The sequence below is a fragment of the Ceratotherium simum genome, chromosome 5, assembly GCF_057802395.1.
Source record: "Ceratotherium simum simum isolate JZ-2026a chromosome 5, ASM5780239v1, whole genome shotgun sequence".
Taxonomy (NCBI): domain Eukaryota; kingdom Metazoa; phylum Chordata; class Mammalia; order Perissodactyla; family Rhinocerotidae; genus Ceratotherium; species Ceratotherium simum.
The window spans coordinates 48955314-48973094 of NC_141904.1; the positions used below are offsets into that span (position 1 = coordinate 48955314).

At 44.6% G+C, this 17781-nt stretch overlaps 1 protein-coding gene across 5 annotated transcripts in view; it reads left to right on the forward strand.

Moving 5' to 3' along the window:
- The window catches only part of KLHL18 (kelch like family member 18), a 51798-nt gene that overhangs the window by 22713 nt on the left and 11304 nt on the right, over nucleotides 1-17781 (forward strand). For 4 of the 5 annotated variants that reach the window (XM_014791480.2, XM_004419627.3, XM_087430877.1 and 1 more), the window contains 5 exons: nucleotides 6604-6734; nucleotides 9521-9661; nucleotides 13554-13752; nucleotides 16135-16295; nucleotides 17550-17686. In XM_014791480.2, coding sequence (XP_014646966.1) covers nucleotides 6604-6734; nucleotides 9521-9661; nucleotides 13554-13752; nucleotides 16135-16295; nucleotides 17550-17686 — 769 coding nt within the window. The remainder of the gene's footprint in view (nucleotides 1-6603; nucleotides 6735-9520; nucleotides 9662-13553; nucleotides 13753-16134; nucleotides 16296-17549; nucleotides 17687-17781) is intronic. The other variant, XM_087430879.1, reaches the window with a different exon arrangement.

Here is a 17781-nt window from a genome sequence, read left to right on the forward strand (position 1 = left end):
TTTATTTTGAGATAATTGTAGATTTGCATGCAGTTATAAGAAATAATAACAGTGAGATCCCAGGCACCCTTTCCCCAGTTTCCCCCAGTGGTAATGTCTTGCAAAACTGTAGTACAATATCACAGCTAGGATATTGACATTGATATAATCCACCACTCTTACTTAGGTTTCCCTAGTTTTACTTTTACTCACTTGTTTGTATATGTGTATTTAATTCTATGTAATTTTATCATGTGTGTAGGGTTTTTATTTTTTGTTTGTTTATTTTTATTTATTTATTTTTGAGCAAGATTGGCCCTGAGCTAACATCTGTTGCCAATCTTCCTCTTTTTCTTTTTTTCTCCCCAAAGCCCCAGTACATAGTTGTATATCCTAGTTGTAGGTCCTTCTAGTTCTTCTATGTGGGACACTGCCTCACAGTAGCTTGATGAGCTGTGAGTAGGTCTGCACCCAGGGTCCAAACCGGCGAACCCCAGGCCACCGAAGCAGAAGGCTTGAACTTAACCACTACACCACCGGGCCAGCCCTAGGGTTTTTATTTTTAATTTTATAAGTTTCTCAGTTGGCTGAGAACTTGAGCTGGGAGGAGGTATGTTATTTATTGGGTCTCTCTCAAACTCCACCAGTAAACAACTCAAGTGTAATTCCTTCTCTTTCACATGATAGCTACTTAACTTTTGGGCACATTATTTAACTTCTAAATCTTAGTTTCCTCATCTATAAAATGGAATTCACAGTAGCCACTTAATGCAGAGGTTTGCTGTGAGGACTAAAATGAGAAAATATGTGTAATGGGTACTTAACAAAAGGAACTCAATAAATGATCATCTCATTTGTTTTTTAAGTGACATTTTTTAACCAAGATTACAAAGGAAAGTATTTGGGTTTTTTAAAGCTCTTCGCGAAAGTGTAGTATCCCAGGATTATAGAATTGGAAGGTCCCTTAATAGTTAGAACCAGTGAAGGACACCCCTAAACATTCTTAGGTGAGAGGCTTTTAATCTTTATGGTAAACTAAAATCTGCCTCCCTGTAACCTCTAGATCTGCCCTCATCCATGTGATAGCCCTTCTAGGATTTGAGGGCAACTATTGTGTCCCCTCTAAATGATCTTTTCCAAACTAACTATTCTTTAGCTATTCCTCATAAGATGTAGCTTCCAGACCCTTTCCTGTCTTCGTCTTCCTCTTTTAGATAAAGACAAATTTGTTGTTCCCCTTAACTGAACACAGAATGCAGATGTGATCTGGCTAGCACATCCCCAGATAGGCCTGTCTTCTCTTTAGCTGAGCTTTTTTGGGAAACCGGGTCACCCAGTTCATGCACATACAGCTTGTTCTTTTGTCTTCTGTTTACTTTCTACATGAAAAATAAATGCATGGCAGTTTAACACAGCAAATTGAACACACATTTTAACCTCCATTCCCTCCTGTAATTCCATTAAAATGATAATAAGAGGGAGAAGAGATATCAGCAAATAAGAGATCAATGGAATGTTAAAGCCAGAAAGCATGTGTGCTGAACTTAGTGGGCCCGAGGAACTGAAAGTGCCTGCTAGGGAGAGAAACTAAGAAGAAAGGATTTGTAATGCAGAACCCTGGAATAGCTCCAGAATTGGAGAAACCAAATACTGAAAACAGAAAGATTAATTGAAAGTCTGTGTGAAAAGCAATTAATCCCTGACTCTCTCAGATAGGAGTTTTAGTTTTAGATATTGAACCAGAAGCACACCAAGCATAGAAGAAGGGATGGAATATGGAGCAAAACTGAAAATAAAAGCTTTAAGACAAAGTTATAAATAGTGAATGGTAGGATCATTCCCCTTTCTCACCCACTTTCCAGAATATCTGCAGGCAGTCACCCCCATGCAAGAGATTAGAAGATCCTTCTCTGATAATATGAGCCCCAGAGAAGAAGTCCTAAAGATACTGACTGCTTCTAGGGGTCCTCAATAGAATGGCAGATTCTTGCCTGATCACCCTAATGTGTAAGTCCACAAATTGACAAGCCTAGCCCCCCCCCACAGCTTTCAAACAGCTTCTAAAAGTATGAGCAGATAGCCACATGTCATGAGACATTTAAAGAAAGCCTCTAAGATAAAAGACAGAGACCAAAACAAATGGGGGAGAAAAGAACTCAGAGGAAACAGTAAAAATAGGGAGAAGGAAGAGGGGCATGGGAAGAGGAGGAAGAAGAAGAAATTTAACTATAATATCTTGAGAGAGATTAGAGAAAATATTGCATTCATGAAAGATGAACAAGATTCTTTGGAAAAAAAAAAAAGGAACCTTCAGAAAACAAGAAAGACCTCTTGGAAATTAAAAATATGATAGCAGATATAAAAAGCTGCAACACAGAAATATTGAAAGATAAAGTTGAAGAAGATTCCTGGAAGATAGACCAAATGAAAGAGATGAAAAATAGAGGAGAATGGATTAAAAAATTAGAGGATCATTCCAAGAGGTCCAGCACCTGACTAATGGAAATTTAGGAAGAGAAAAAATAGACAACAGAGGAATTATCAAAGAAATGGTATGAAAAGATATTCTCAGAACTAAAATAATGTCTATATTGGGCCGGCCCTGTGGCTTAGCGGTTAAGTGCGTGCGCTCCGATGCAGGCGGCCCGGGTTCGGATCCCGGGCGCGCGCAGACGCACTGCTTCTCCGGCCATGCTGAGGCCACGTCCCACATACAGCAACTAGAAGAATGTGCAACTATGACTTACAACTATCGCCTGGGGCTTTAGGGGAAAAATAAATAAATAAAAAATTAAAAAAATAAAATAAAATAAAATAATGTCTATAGATTGATACAGCACAATGAATGAAAGAAAACCAATGCCAAGCTACAGCCCTGTGAGATTTCAGAACTTTGAGAACAAAGAGCAAGTCATTAAAGCTAGCTTCTAGAAAGAATAATCACATACATAGGGTTAGTATTCAAAATGGCATTAGATTTCTCAAAAGCAACAAATAAGAAGACAGTGGAGCAATACCTTCAAAATTCTGACAGAAAAAGATATTCCCAACTAGAATTTTTTAGCTAGCTAAACTATCCCCAAGTTTAAGCATAATAAAGACATTTTCAGATATATTGTGCATATGCCCTGTGATATTGTGATATAATAAGAAATATATATTTGGTCTTTGTCCTTGGTTCCTGGCACAAAGTGCCTAAAATTGTAATTTCCTGAGTGGTAGGGGTGATAGAGCATCTTTTGATATAATATTTGGTCTTAGTTCCTAGTTCCTGACACAAGAGCTTCTAAAACCCTTGGAATTTTCTGAGTGAAAGGGGTGAGAGGAGCAGTCAACCATACCTGAGTTTATGCTAATAACGTAACTCTTTGTGGGCCCCTAGATAGCTTCAGGATGGGGCTGGTTGCCAGAGGAACCAACCATGTGATTAACGGGTTGGAACTAGCAACCCTACCCTTTGACCTCTGGGGAGTGGGGAGGGGCTAGAGATTGAGCTAATTACCAGTGAGCAATGATTTAATCAATCATGCCTACATAATGGAACCTCCATAAAAACCCTAAACAACAGAGTTTGGAGAGCTTCCAAGTTGGTGGACCTATCCATGTGCCAGGAGGTAGTGCACCCCAATTCCATGGGGACAGAAGCTCCTGTGCTTGGGACCCTTCTAGATCTTGCCCTGTGTACTTCTTCATCTGGCTGTTCTTTTGTATCTTTTATAGTAGCTTTCATAATAAACCAGTAATAGTAAGTAAACTGTTTTCCATGAATTCTGTGAGCCATGATAGCAAATTATCAAACCTGAGGAGGGGGTTGTAGGGAACCTCCCTCCAGCTTTATAGCCAATTGATCAGAAGTATGAGTGGCCCAGACTTGCAATTGGCATCTGAAGCAGGAGCAGTCTTGTGGGACTAAGCTCTTAACCTTTGGGGTCTGCGCTAACTCATGGTAGTTAGTGTCAGATTTGAATTAAATTGTAGGACACCAGTTGGTGTCTGGAGAGTTGGAGAATTGTTTGGTATGAGAAAAAAACTCACACATTTAGTGTCAGAAGTGCTGTCAGTAAAAACAGTTTATAGTACACCCTTTCTTAGGAAGCTCTACTAGAAGACACTTTCCCCCAGAACAAGAGAATAAATAAGGAAGCAGACTAAATGGGATCCAGGACACAGGGCTTCCAATATAGGTGAGGTGAAAGGAATTCCAGAAGGACAGTTCCCATAGGGATGTCTCAGGAACAAACAAGAACAAGCTGATAGGGTACCTGATTGTTGAACATATTAAAAGGAATTTTATACTTTTTTATTATCTCCAGGGAAAAGAAAAATTATACAAAAGAGGAAATGTAATCATAGTATACACATGGCTTGGCTACAAATAATATTCACATAGACCTAATAATGCAACCCTTAATATTAATTTAACCAAATTTGACATAATTATATTGGGAAGATAGAGTAAGTGGAGTAGTATGTGAAGAGAGTGTCAGAACAAAATCCTAATCTTCCATCGTAAAAATTAAATAGGTAATGTAATAGTTATCTTTTGCTGCATAACAAATTACCCCAAAACTTAGTGACTTAACAGTATTTTTTATCACAGTTTCTGTGGGTCAGGAATTCAGAAGCAGCTTAGAGATCTCTCATGAGGTTTCAGTCCAGGTGTCACCTTGGGCTGCAGTCATCTGAAAGCTTGACTGAGGCTGGAGGTCCTCTTCCAAACTCACTCAGGTAGCTATAGGAAGAGGCCCCAGTTTCTCTTCAAATGGGCCTCTCCTCAGGATATGTTGTTATCTGGTTTCTCCAAGAGCAAGTGATCCAGAAGATATAATAAGGGGAATCTGCAGTGCCTTTCATGACCTAGCCTTGAAAGTGACATACTATCATCACTTCTGCTATATTCTGTTGACCACACAGACCAACGCTGAGACATTGTGGGAGGGAACTGCACAAGGGCATAAATACCAGGAGACAGGGATCATTGGAGATCCCTATTTGGAGGCTATTTGGAGACTGACTACCACAAATAATAACTAAAAGTGAAGATTCAAGAAGAAATATAGGCATATTACTCAGAAAGGTAGAGATAAATACCAGAAAAAAGAAGTTGCTCCTAAGAGCAGGAATGAGAACAGGAGCAGAAACTGCTGGTTTTCCTTATAAGCCTTGTAGAACAACTTTAAGAAATATTTGTATGTATTACTGTGATTTTATTTTTTAATTATGAAAAACCTCCAAAGCACACAGCCGTTTAATGTCCCCAACACCAGTAGTAGAGCAACATGTGGATTATATGAAGAGCTAGTAGAATCTGAATCTGTTAAGGATTCTTTGCTATTTGGAAAATTGTGTGTGATCTTTAAGGACAGTTTACAGATAATAAACCTAAAGTTCAGTGAAAAAGAGGACATAGTGACAGAACCTGAGTTAGAATCCTTGAATAAATGTGACACAAAGAGATGAGCACTAGGGTAATGAGATGCTCTGGCATTTCACTAATGTGGAACTCCAGTGAAGGAAAAAAAAAAAAAGACTGTTTTGCTCTTTCTGAAGAATAGAAAGTTCTTAAGTGGAAATGGTTGTGTGGCTTGGAGCTATAAATGGCAAAGCTTATTAAAGGAAATATCCTTTTGGTAGATAGTTGGAAAGCACTTTATACAACTCCCCAGGCTAGGATTGTGTCGGTGAGGGTTTGATAGAAATTGGAGAGTCTCCCTTTGTCTCTGCGAGAGCCGGGGGCCTGAGCCCTGTGGGCCACGCAGAGCACTGGCCAGTCCACAGCACCAGTCATTCCAGCTGGCTACTACCAGCGTCATTGTCCTCCATCAGAGGAACTTTGGGCTTGTTGTGATCTACCACAGCCTGGTTGGTGCCCAAGGACCCCCCCCAACATTTGTGCCCATGATGCCTGTTCTGTCTTTGCTCCCCACGTGCACTCCCTGTTCAAGTCTGGTCTCGTTTCTCCTCATCTTTTCCTGTTACCATGTATTTACTCTTCTTGAGGAACCTACTGTTAGGAGCTCCAGGATTCCTGGACAGTTTATCTGTTCCATCTGCCTTTTAATAAAACTGGGTTCGGGATGAAGCATTAGAGAAATCAGGTCTTTGAGTTGGTGGGGGAGTTGGGAAGAGTGCAGCGAGGACTACCATATAAGAAAAACTATCATTTGAAGCGTTCAGGCTTACCTCATTAAAAAATATTGTTCACATTCCTCTACTATAACTGAGTGTATTGAATTTTAAAATACCTCAGGGGGGCCGGCCCCGTGGCTTGGTGGTTAAGTGCGTGCGCTCTGATGCTGGTGGCCCGGGTTCGGATCCCGGGTGCGCACCGAGGCACCACTTCTCTGTCCATCCTGGGGCCGAGTCCCACATACGGCAACTGGAGGGATGTGCAGCTATGACGTACAACTATCTACTGGGGCTTTGGGGGGGAAAATAAATAAAAATAAAAATCAAAAAAATAAAATAAAATACCTCAGGGTCTCCATGATAAGCCTCAGCTGTCATGTACTGGGAAGCCTTCAGTACCATTCCAGTGGGCAGAGGGTTAAGCTGTGGAGGGGGCAGATTGGGGTTTTGTATTTGCGTTCCTCAGTATCTGTCTGTATTTTACTTTGCCCACAGATTGGGGACCACAAATTCAGTGCTCACCGGATCGTCTTAGCAGCCTCAATCCCATACTTCCACGCTATGTTTACAAATGACATGATGGAATGCAAGCAGGATGAGATTGTAATGCAAGGAATGGACCCAAGGTACTAAATTCCTCCATTAGGTTTCACAGGCTGCTTTCCAGGTGTAGCTTCAGCCTTGTGCTTGGTGCCATTTGAGGGCACCAAGACATAGTATCTAGCACGCACACAATAGGCAATTAGTAAACAAGTTAGAACCTCAGCCAGTGGCCTGAGACAGAGTTAAAATGAGGAGAGTTTTGATGTATTTTCACTCTATTAGAGTAACACATTTAATAGGAGCTAGAGTCCAAGATATTTTTTTAAACTAGGACTTGGGGGGCTGGCCCGGTGGCGCAAGCGGTTGGGTGCGCGCACTCTGCTGTGGCGGCCCGGGTTTCACCGGTTCGGATCCCGGGTGCACACTGACGCACTGCTTGGCAGGCCATGCTGTGGTGGCGTCCCATATATGGTGGAGGAGGATGGGCATGGATGTCGGCCTGGGGCCAGTCTTTCTCAGTAAAAAAAAAAAAAGAGGAGGATTGGCAGATGTTAGCACAGGGCTGAGCTCCTCACAATAAATAAATAAACTAGGACTGGGTACAAAGGTAGTGGTATATTATTTTCTGCACTTTTCAGTGCCACCCATTTTAGCTGGAAAAATAGTTTTTCAAATAAGTATCTTTACTCATTACTCTTCTCTTCAGTCTAAAACAGTGTTGTCCATTAGAACTTTCTGCAGTGATGGAAATGTTCTATTTGTACTGTCCAAAATGGTAGCCACTAGCCACATGTAGCTGTTGAGCACTTGAAATGTGACTAGAAGCACTGAGGAACTGACTTTAAACGTTTATTTAATTTTAATTCATTTTTTTAAAATTTTATTTATTTTTTAAAAAATTTTTTGTGAGGACAGTCAGCCCTGAGCTAACATCCAATGCCAGTCCTCCTCTTTTTGCTGAGGAAGACTGGCCCTGGGCTAACATCTGTGCCCATCTCCCTCCACTTTCTTTGGGATGCCGCCACAGCATGGCTTGACAAGCGGTGCATCGGCCATGCTCGAGATCCAAACCCACAAACCCTGGGCTGCCGAAGCGGAGCGCGCACACTTTAACTGCTACGCCACTGGGCCGGCCCCTAATTTTATTTTATTTTTTTTTAATTTTTTAAAAATTTTATTTATTTATTTTTTTCCCCGAAAGCCCCAGTAGATAGTTGTATGTCATAGCTGCACATCCCTCTAGTTGCTGTATGTGGGACGCGGCCCCAGCGTGGCTGGAGAAGCGGTGCGTCGGTGCACACCCAGGATCTGAACCCGGGCCGCCAGCAGCGGAGTGCGCGCACTTAACCGCTAAGCCACGGGGCCGGCCCCGGCCCCTAATTTTAATTCATTTAAATTTAATTTTAAATAGACATGTGTGCCTAATGGCTACTATATGGAACAACAGAAGTCTAGAAGGTGGCAGGTATTGTAGTTATTTGATGGATGAGAAAATTGAAGCCAAAGGAGGTCAAGCCCAAGGTTATCTAGTTAGCCAGTAATCTGTCATGTTTTCCTAACCTCTTAATCTCATAATGGTGAAATGAGGGGGAAAGGAGCTAGGAGACTGTGTGGTACCCTCTAGGTGATTGAAGGTGATCTGCCCAATATATGGAGAGGATTTATATACCCACTGCAAAGCAGAAGTCTCAGGTCAGCTGCTTGTAAGGAAAGACACAGAAGTGGGTCTCCAAGGGCAGTTGTACCTCTTCTCTGAGGTCTGTATCTGAAGGAGCCTTGCTGATCACCAGGCACAGTCCAGACGCTTCATTGAACAGAGATAGACTGAGCACATGTGATTGTGCTACTGTAGGCACTGAGGTATATAGCAGTGAGAACACAGAAAGCACCCCTTATTGTGCCAACTTTCTAGTAGTGGGGATCTGGCAATGAACAAATCCAAATGCATGACATGGCTGGGAAGTGAAAGTGATGTGAGAAAAGTAAAGCAGAGTAAAGGCTAGTGAGTGATGGTGAGGGTCTGTGCTATTTCAGCGTGATCAGGGAAGGCCTCTGTGATGAGGTGACTTTTGAGCTGAGACCTTAACTGAAGTGAGGGTGAGCCATCTGGGGGAAGAGCCCTCCGAACAGAGGGAGCATCCAGTGCAAAGGCCCTGAGGTGAGAGTGTGTTCAGCATGTTGGAGTAGAGTGAGGAGGGAAAGAGTGGAATGTGATGAGGTCAGAGAGATGGAGAGGGGCCAGACCACATACAGCCCTATAGACAGAATTTGGATTTCATTCTCAGTGTGAATTGGAAGCCAGAAAAAATGTTGCAAATCTCATTCTGGAAATTTATCTCCCCAAAATAATCCAAAAACATTATTTATAATGGCAGTAAGTGATAATAGCTATTATGCCTACCAATAAAGGAAATAAATTATAGCATATTTACATGTTGAAATATTATATAGCAGCCACTAAAAACAGTAAACATGAAGATAGTGTAGCAACATGGGAAAGACCTGCATAAGTATTATGTGATTATATCCATACACTTTATGTGTGCAGGTGAACAGGAACTGAAAATGAGCCTAAGAAATTGACCACTGTTGACTCATTTGGTAGTGAGATTGTGGGTAATTGCTTTCTCTCTTTAGAATTTTCTGTAATAAAATTATTTGGGGAATAAAGGCAACTTAAGAAGTAGAATGAGTCTTTGGCTATGGTGAAATAATTATTCCATTCAGATAGATTCTCAAAGGGAATGGGCTAAACGGATTTTAGAGCAGGGCCCATCCTTCCCCAGGTTGTAATGTCAGCTCACTTAGGGCCTGAGTCTCCTGTGGGCCAAGACCCATCTCTGAAGAGCATCTTTCTTCTTTCCTCTAGTGCCCTGGAGGCTCTGATCAATTTTGCCTACAACGGCCACCTTGCAATTGACCAGCAAAATGTCCAGTCATTGCTAATGGGGGCGAGCTTCCTGCAGCTGCAGAGCATCAAGGACGCCTGCTGCACGTTCCTCCGAGAACGGTGAGCTGATGTGATAGGCCTGGCTCATGGTGGGGAGCATGACCATTTTGTTTCCAGAATCCCCTGCCAGTTTGCTGAGTCTTTGGGGCATATAGAGTTTTATGAAGGCAGTGAGCTGGGAAGGTTACTCTGCAGAAATGACCTTTTTTGAAATTAATATCAAGCAGTGCAGGTTTGGATGGACCTTTGAGGAACATGATTTATGGAACCCTGCCTAGAGTCTCCTTTGGCCTGACATGTACCTCTTCTTCTGGTCCTCTCCCTCCAAACTGACCAGCCACTAATTTAGCTGACTGTTCTCACCAAACCAATGTATTCAGTGCTCCTTAACTGTTCCACAGCCATCTCCATCTTTGTTTAGCTCCTTCCCCTTCCTTGAGTTTCTTGACCTTCCTTTCTCCTTTAGCTTTTTAAGATCCCACCCACATTTCACCTCCTGGAATTCTCCCCCTCAAGAAGCAGAGCTCTCAGTCGTAGGGTAAAAGCCACCTTTTAACCAGTAGAGGGTTGGGGGTGAGGGTTAGTGCTGGGCCACACACAGTGGGGAGAAACCAGAACTGCACCCCTATGTCTGTGGGTGCTCTCCAAGGCCCAGCCTCCACCTGAGCTACCCTGATCACCAGGTCCCTGGCCTGAAGACCAGCATTCCTCCTGTCTCAGATCTGCCCTCCTGAACCTCATCCCCTCTTAGAGCTGACTCCCCATCTCCCATTCCCGCTCCACCAATCCAATTTACTTAGCAGCTCTGTGGATCCTGCCTGTTGTCCACATCCTGCCCATATGGTGCTCATGGACATCACTGAGCACTGCTGTATGTGCATCTAGTCATAATAACTGTGGTACTGATGCCTGATGTGCAGGGATGCTCTCTGCTGGGCAGGGGTGATTGGTTTCATCATGAGGTAGGTGGTCCTGTTCTGGTTTTGCAGATGGAGACCACGTAGTGAGAGTGCAGCCCGAGAGCCTGGCTTGTCCCTGCCCTGGGATGCCTTCTGGGTCAAGCTAGAGGGATGCATGAGTGAGGCACTCTGGAAAGGATTAAGTTGGCCACCTCACCAAGGGAACAACAGCTCCACCTACGGGCTTTTGTGGTCATCACTGTCAACACTGGGTCCAGGCTGTGTTATAAAGTAGCGTCACCTAAAAGATGCTTAGAAAAGTGATTTTTAGACCAATGCAGTTTTTACACGCACCAATGACATTTTAGGAAAAGGTTCTTAAACACAAAGCCTAACGTTTTGAGTCTGTCCTTGACATTTTTTCATTCAGCCCCGCAAGACCCCTTTTAAGCTTAAACTCACACCTTATTCCCATTTTATTCCCTGCCACAGGCCCCATAGGCTTGGCCTGCTTTCTAGTTTCTCTCCAGCAGTTACCATCACTGCCTCTATTCCTTGGGGTGATTCTCCCCGAGCCTGGCTGCAGAGTGTGATGGGGTCTCCCGGCTCCCCCCCTTCCTGTGTGCCCTTGAAGACAAGCACATGGCCCTTCAGTTTCAAGGTTTGATTACTAATGACCTGAGGGAAATCATTCTGAGCAATAGTGGAAAAGATGGTGCATGACAGAGCACAAAGAAACTGCGAGGCTGTCGAAGTTCTTGGAGCAATAGTTCCTGAGGCAACTCTGCCTGTTAGAGCTTCAGCCTCCTGATTTTTGTGTTGTTGTGGCCCTTTTCCCAGCCTTCAGATGTATGCATCTCCTTGTTTTTAGGTGAGCACTGGAGCTGTGTATATTCCAAAACTCTTCTATCAGAACTGGACTAGAACATCAAATGCATCAATGAACCAAGGCAGTAACTTAATCCAAGTCACTGCTTCGTGCCTCTGATAAAGCATTACATCATATGTGGCCTCCTCGCTTGCAAAGTCAAGCTATGTCAGCCAGGAAGGAGGTTGTGAAGTAGCTAATGAAAGATGTGGTTCTCTCTCTACCCTTTTGGTTTATTTTCCCTCTCATCTCCCTCCCGCTCCTGAGTGGGCCCCTTCCCTGCCTGGTAGCTCTCCCTCCTCTTTCCCCACCAATTGCCTCACAAACAGACTTCCCACATCCCATCCTCTTGGATGTGAAAGCCCACTTCAGTCAAAGGTGTGTTTTGTGTTCACTATTATGCCAAGCCAGTCAACGACAGCCAAAGGTAAGGTACAGGAATCCTAGTCTGAGAGGGAGAGGATGGAGATATATGCCAATCAGCTATATTGATAATCCTTTCCCATATCTTTGGACTCTATCCAGTACTTAGTCTATGGCATTTTGAATCCTCTTGAGTTGATGGCAGAGCAGTAGGGATGAGTGAAGCACATGCTATAGAGGCCCAGGGAAGGTTTATCCTCATATCTGCCATACATGTGTAAAGTGCTTTTAACAAGTCTTATTCAGTCACTGTGAGTGCTCCAGGAGAAAGGCGTTATTTGACATGACTGAGCTGACATCCTGACCTTGAGCCCTGTGTTCCTCGCTGGCCACACTGCCTTGTCCGTGTATTGCTCAGTGCACATGTTTCCTTGGCCTTTGGAAATGCACAGATGTTTCCAAAGTGGTGGACAGAGCCAGTTCAGGCTGGAATGAAACAACAGCTCTGTAGAATTTAGACTAGCCACAAAGCCAGGCTCCTGAGGTGCTCTGCCCTTTCAGTCCCTGACAGGTCTTCTGCTGTGGGACAATAGTGATTATGAATTTCCTAAATATAACGTTGTGTGTATAACCTTAAACAACATGGAGGAAAAGAGAGAAAGCATTCTAATGAAAAAAGTAAACCTGGGCAGTTTTAATCTGATAAATACCATCTCCCTCCACAGATTATCAGTCACAATATCAAAGTAAGAGAAGGCCCGTCCTCCATTGTCTGCTGCTGTCATGAAGATTTCAGAACCATATTTGGGATTTTTTCAGATGCAATAGTAGTAAGAAAACAACCATGATAAAATTAAAACAGAAGCTAACTTCATACGAGGCACCATGCTGAGTGCTTTTCCTACATTCTTATTTAATCATGGCCACCGCCCTGGGAGATAAGTAGCTGTTGTCATCACCTTTTTCCAAGTGAGGCTGTTACTGACACTTGAGGAGCCTAAGGAACCTACTGAAGTCACCCAGTGAGCGGCATGGCCAGGATTTACCGGCCCACGAGTGCAGATCTGCCTCGGGGTCATAGGAACACGCACAAGAGGCTGGGATTCAATCTCAGCACCACCACTTGCTTGTAGGGGGACTGTGATCACATGTCTTAGTTTCTCTGAGCTTCAGTTTTCCATCTAAAACTGAGAGCAATTACTACTTTGCAGTGTTGTTAAAAAGCTTCTGGAAAATGAGTATAAAAGGCCTAGCAAAGTATTTGACTCACTGATGGTGCTAAATAAGTGATAGCTGCCGCTGTTGTTTCTGAATGTCTGAACACTTAGGCCCGTAGAGCCTCTTTCTGTTTAAAAACAGAAAGAAATATAAGGGTCCTGATGTTAGAACAGTCGTCTCTTTGTGTGGTTTAAACTCGCATTCTCCAACTCAGTGCCTTCCTGGTGACCAGAGGTGGACACTCAACCAAGAATGTCAGCGGCTGAAGGAAAACAAATAGGTTTTCCAGTACACATTCTCCTGTTCTTCTCTCTTGAGAGCTGCTTCACAGGACTTCCCAGAGGGTTCATTCCACCTAGATGCACAGAGCAGTGGGCCCGAGAGGCAGGGACCTTTGAGGATAATCTGTCTTAATTTTATACCTTTCCAAGTAGAGTCCCAGAGAGGCGCGCCTAATGTCACACAGGGAGTTTTTAACAAAGCTGAAGACCAAGCTTGTTTTTTTCCATTCTGTAGCTCTACCCAGAACCAACCTGAGAATGATCAAGGATAACATTCTTTCTTTCTCTAAATTTTTTCTTTTCATCTTTTCTTATGCCAAAAGGCTTCACCCAAAAAATTGCCTGGGTGTACGCCAGTTTGCTGAGACAATGATGTGTGCCGTGCTGTACGATGCGGCCAACAGCTTCGTCCACCAGCACTTTGTGGAGGTGTCCATGTCGGAAGAATTCCTGGCCCTGCCCTTTGAAGACGTGCTTGAGCTGGTGTCTCGGGATGAGCTGAATGTAAAATCAGAGGAGCAGGTCTGTAAAGCGAAGTAGCAGGTGACACAGGGGCTGCTGCTCTAATCTTTGTTTTCTATTATTTGCTTTTTTTTCAAAATGAAGAACATAATGTGTATGAAGCTGTTGTTTATTATGGGTTTGTTTTATTATTTCATGTGCATTTTTCATGAAAACTTTTTTATATTTCAGTGTCTAAATAATATTCAATTGATTTTATCAAGCCTACTTCCCTTATTCTTAGATGTTCAGGTTATTTCCAATATTTACTATAAGAAATTATGCTGCCGTGAACTGGAAATAAGCATAGATAACTTTTTGAAAGAGTCTTATTCTAAAGAAGAGCAGAACATTGGGGCAGTTGCTGGGGGCGGGAATATGAAGTCAAGAGGTGTTCATTTTTTTTTGAGGTGAGAGAAATTATTGTACATTTGACTGCTGATGGGAATATTCCAGAAGAGAGGGAAGAATTGGTGATGTAGGAGAGAAGGGAGAATAGTTGCTGGAATGATGTCCTGGAGTAAGTGAGAAGAGACGGAGTCTGGGGCACAAGGGGTCTGTATTTGATAGGAGCTCAGGCCATTCACATCTACCACCGCAGGAGGGAGAACCAGGATACCCCAGATACGGGGGGGGGTGGGGCAGGTGGGAAGGGAGATACTGATAGATTCTATTGACATTCTCCTCTGATTTGTTTCTTCTATTTTCTCAGCTGAGAATGAGGATAAGGGAGGAGTGTTAGAAATGTGAGGAGAGGCGAAAAGGTATGAACTAGGCCTCTGGGAGAGGGGGAGAGTAAATGGATGATGCTAGGGAAATGGAGAGGGCTTCATAAAGGAGGCAAGGCCTGATGAGATTAGCAGTCACAAATTCAAAATAAACTGGTCAGCTCTGTTGTGTTTTCTGTCAGCCACATATACTGGGGCAGGTGCAGTGCAGGGGGTGAGTTGACTCTAAAGAGCTGGACTTTACCAGGGTAGAGACTTTTTTCCAGGTGTGTGTGATAAAGGGAGATCGATGTGTAGCATGGGAATTGAGGGCACCTGCATAATAACCCATGGAACCCATGCTGCATGAGAGAAGTGAGGAAATAGGCCGGAAGAGGGACCTGAGAGGGAGGTTAGGGAAGGGGCAGCGGTGTCAAAGGCTAAGGCTAAGTGGAGTCAGTTACTGAGCTGGAAGGATTAGAGGCACTGGTATACTTAAAATTATGGAAGAGGTGAAGCTATTGGCAGAGCAAGGTGTGGATGATCATAGGGTCCTCGAAGGACAAAGAAGACATCTTCTTGGGGTGGTCAAGAAGAGCCTAAATGAGAGTGTAGGGGGTTGGTGGTCAGAAAGGAGCAAAGAACGATCCTTTTTGTTCAACAAAGGTGTGATGCAAGTTGCCTTCAGAGGATAGTGAGTAAATGTTACTTTGAGCAGAGGCTGGTGAGGGCTGGGCAGTGGTGGGTGTTGAATGGGAGGGTGAAAGTTTGGACGTGGCGCTGCATGCACTGGGAGCACCACTGTGGCCAGGCCTTTTCCCGTTCGGTCAGTTGGGAAGTCTAACCCAAGTCCGTGGCAGAGCAGCTTGGGATATTTGAAATCAGGAGTCCTGGCCTGTCATGAAGCTGTGCTTCAGCAGGAGGAGCCCCAGGCTTCTGGAGGCAAGCCACTGGGAGGTTAGTCCCAAGTCGGCTCCTGTCCTTAATGTCTGAAGAGCCCTCACCCCTGAATATTAGAGAGCAGTAGAAAAGTGGACCCTGAGCCCGGCAGTGTGGGTGCTGAGATTTAGCAGAAAGAGCTCCATCCTAAGAGCAAAGAATTCTGTCCCTAGCTCTTCCACTAATTAATATGACCTGGGGCCACCCACATGTATTGGAGTGATTCATTCTATAAGGGATATAGGGTTTTAGAGGGAGATATCCTTGTGGCTGGAGCCATTAGGGAAGGCTCCTTGGAGAACATGGGGCTGGAACCAGCCTCAAGAGAAGTGAGTTTAGATGAAGAGCAGGAGATGAGGGGGCATTCTAGGTGAAGGGGACAGCCAGCCTGGCTAGAGTAGAGAGTGGTGGAAGGAGTTAAGGGTAAGGGTACAGGAGCAGCAGGAAGGAAGGTAAACAGGTATTTTGTTGTGATGCAGAAAGGAATAAGGACCCATTGACAGGTTTTCATTAGGAAGTCATAAAGCCAGGAAACTTTCTAGTAGCCTTGGCTTGCATTTCAAGAGACTGGACCAAATGGGATAGCTGTGGAAGTGGAGAGAAAATAGTGGATTAGGGAGACAAGTAGGAGGAAAGATTCATGGGTCCAAGAGACTGCCTTAGTGTAGCAAGTGGAGGGTTTGAGATTAGGGCTACAGGGATGTGGCCTCTGGGTGGGAGGAGTTGCTGCTAGAGCCTTCACTGTCTGTCATGGCAGGTCTTTGAAGCCGCGTTGGCCTGGGTCAGATATGACCAGGAGCAGAGGGGGCCCTGCCTGCCTGAGCTGCTGTCCAACATCCGCCTGCCCCTCTGTCGGCCCCAGTTCCTGTCAGACCGAGTGCAGCAGGATGACTTGGTGCGTTGCTACCACAAATGCAGGTGAGCAAAGGTGGGCCTGCACAGGACACTGCTGAGGGTCTGGCCAGAAAACAGACCTTGGCCACTTAGGCCATTTCTGTACCAGCTCAGGGAGGAAGGATTTGGAGTGGTCAGTCTTAATTCATGGCACACAGATTGATTTGCCTTCTGTCTCTTACACCTTGGGCAGAGAAATGTGTCATGTGGGAGCATCAAAGCAGAAGGAGCTTCCTCCACTCAGTTATCTGAGGATTTTCTAGCATCGTCATCCATTGAGCTATTTGTGAACCTGTAGGCGTCTATACTGCCTGCCCTGACTCTGTTCACACCAGTAGCTGACTTAATGCTGACTTCCTGGGGCTCCTTGCCTTCTTCAGTAAACATTAGTCAGCATACTGGCCTCAGGTGGGTTTGCCATCTACAGTGATGGGCAAGGGGGAAACCTGTTTACCAGCACGAAAAACTTATCCAGAGTAGATCAATGCCAACATGGTACAGCGGAGCTGCCAAAACAGGTCAGAAGATGGCTGCCCTATAGGAGGATTGTTATAAAAGTAGAGCAGCAGAGAAAGATGTTCATCCTTCTTCAAATTGCTTGTCATATTCACAACTGGTTCAGGAGGAAGTCAGTGGCTTGGTGCAAGCAATGTGAAGGTGTGTATCAGATAGGGGTGGAGGTGTGGCTGGAGATAGCTAAAACCTCTGACGAGCAGTCTCAAGGGTGCTGTTGAGTTTAAACTTCATTCTCTAGGCAATGGGTAGTTATCAGAGGTTCTTAGAAAAACAGTTTGGACTGTAGTGTGGAGGGTGGAATGGAGGGGTGGGGCTGGAGGCAGGGAGCAGTCAGGAGCAGTTGGCTTTGCTGCCACAGTCCAGGTAAGAGATGGTTAATTGCAGGGTGTGAGGCACGGGGGTGGAAAGGAAGAGCTGGGGCTGAGTGGCAACAGGATGCAGGCTGCTTGTTGAACCTCCCCAAGGCCAGCTATTTAAGGCACAGCCCTGTTTTACTTCTGCCAGGTGAATGCCTGTTAGATGATATTCGTTCTGACTAAACTAGAGGAGGGCTCTACTCATCTTGCCCCTTTAATTTTGAGCGTGTCTCAGTAGCTGTGTATGGTTTCCCCTGGACTCACCTGGGTTCTTGGAGACCCTGAGTTCTCTGAGAAACCTTCTAGGTTTCCCCTACAGTTGCGGGTGAGGGAGCCAGGCTCGGAAATACAAATGTAGACCAAGTGGGGAGAATACCTCCTCCTAGCATCTTGCACCTTATTCTAGGGACCTGGTAGACGAAGCAAAGGACTATCACCTCATGCCAGAGCGCCGGCCCCACCTGCCGGCCTTCAGAACTCGGCCTCGCTGCTGCACGTCCATCGCTGGGCTTATCTATGCCGTGGGGGGCCTCAACTCAGCAGGTATCTTGCAGCTCCCCTTTGCAGAGCTCTGTCTTGGACTCCGTGGAGGAAGAAGCACTGAACAACCTAGCCTGGCCCTCTGGTTCCTCTTGGTT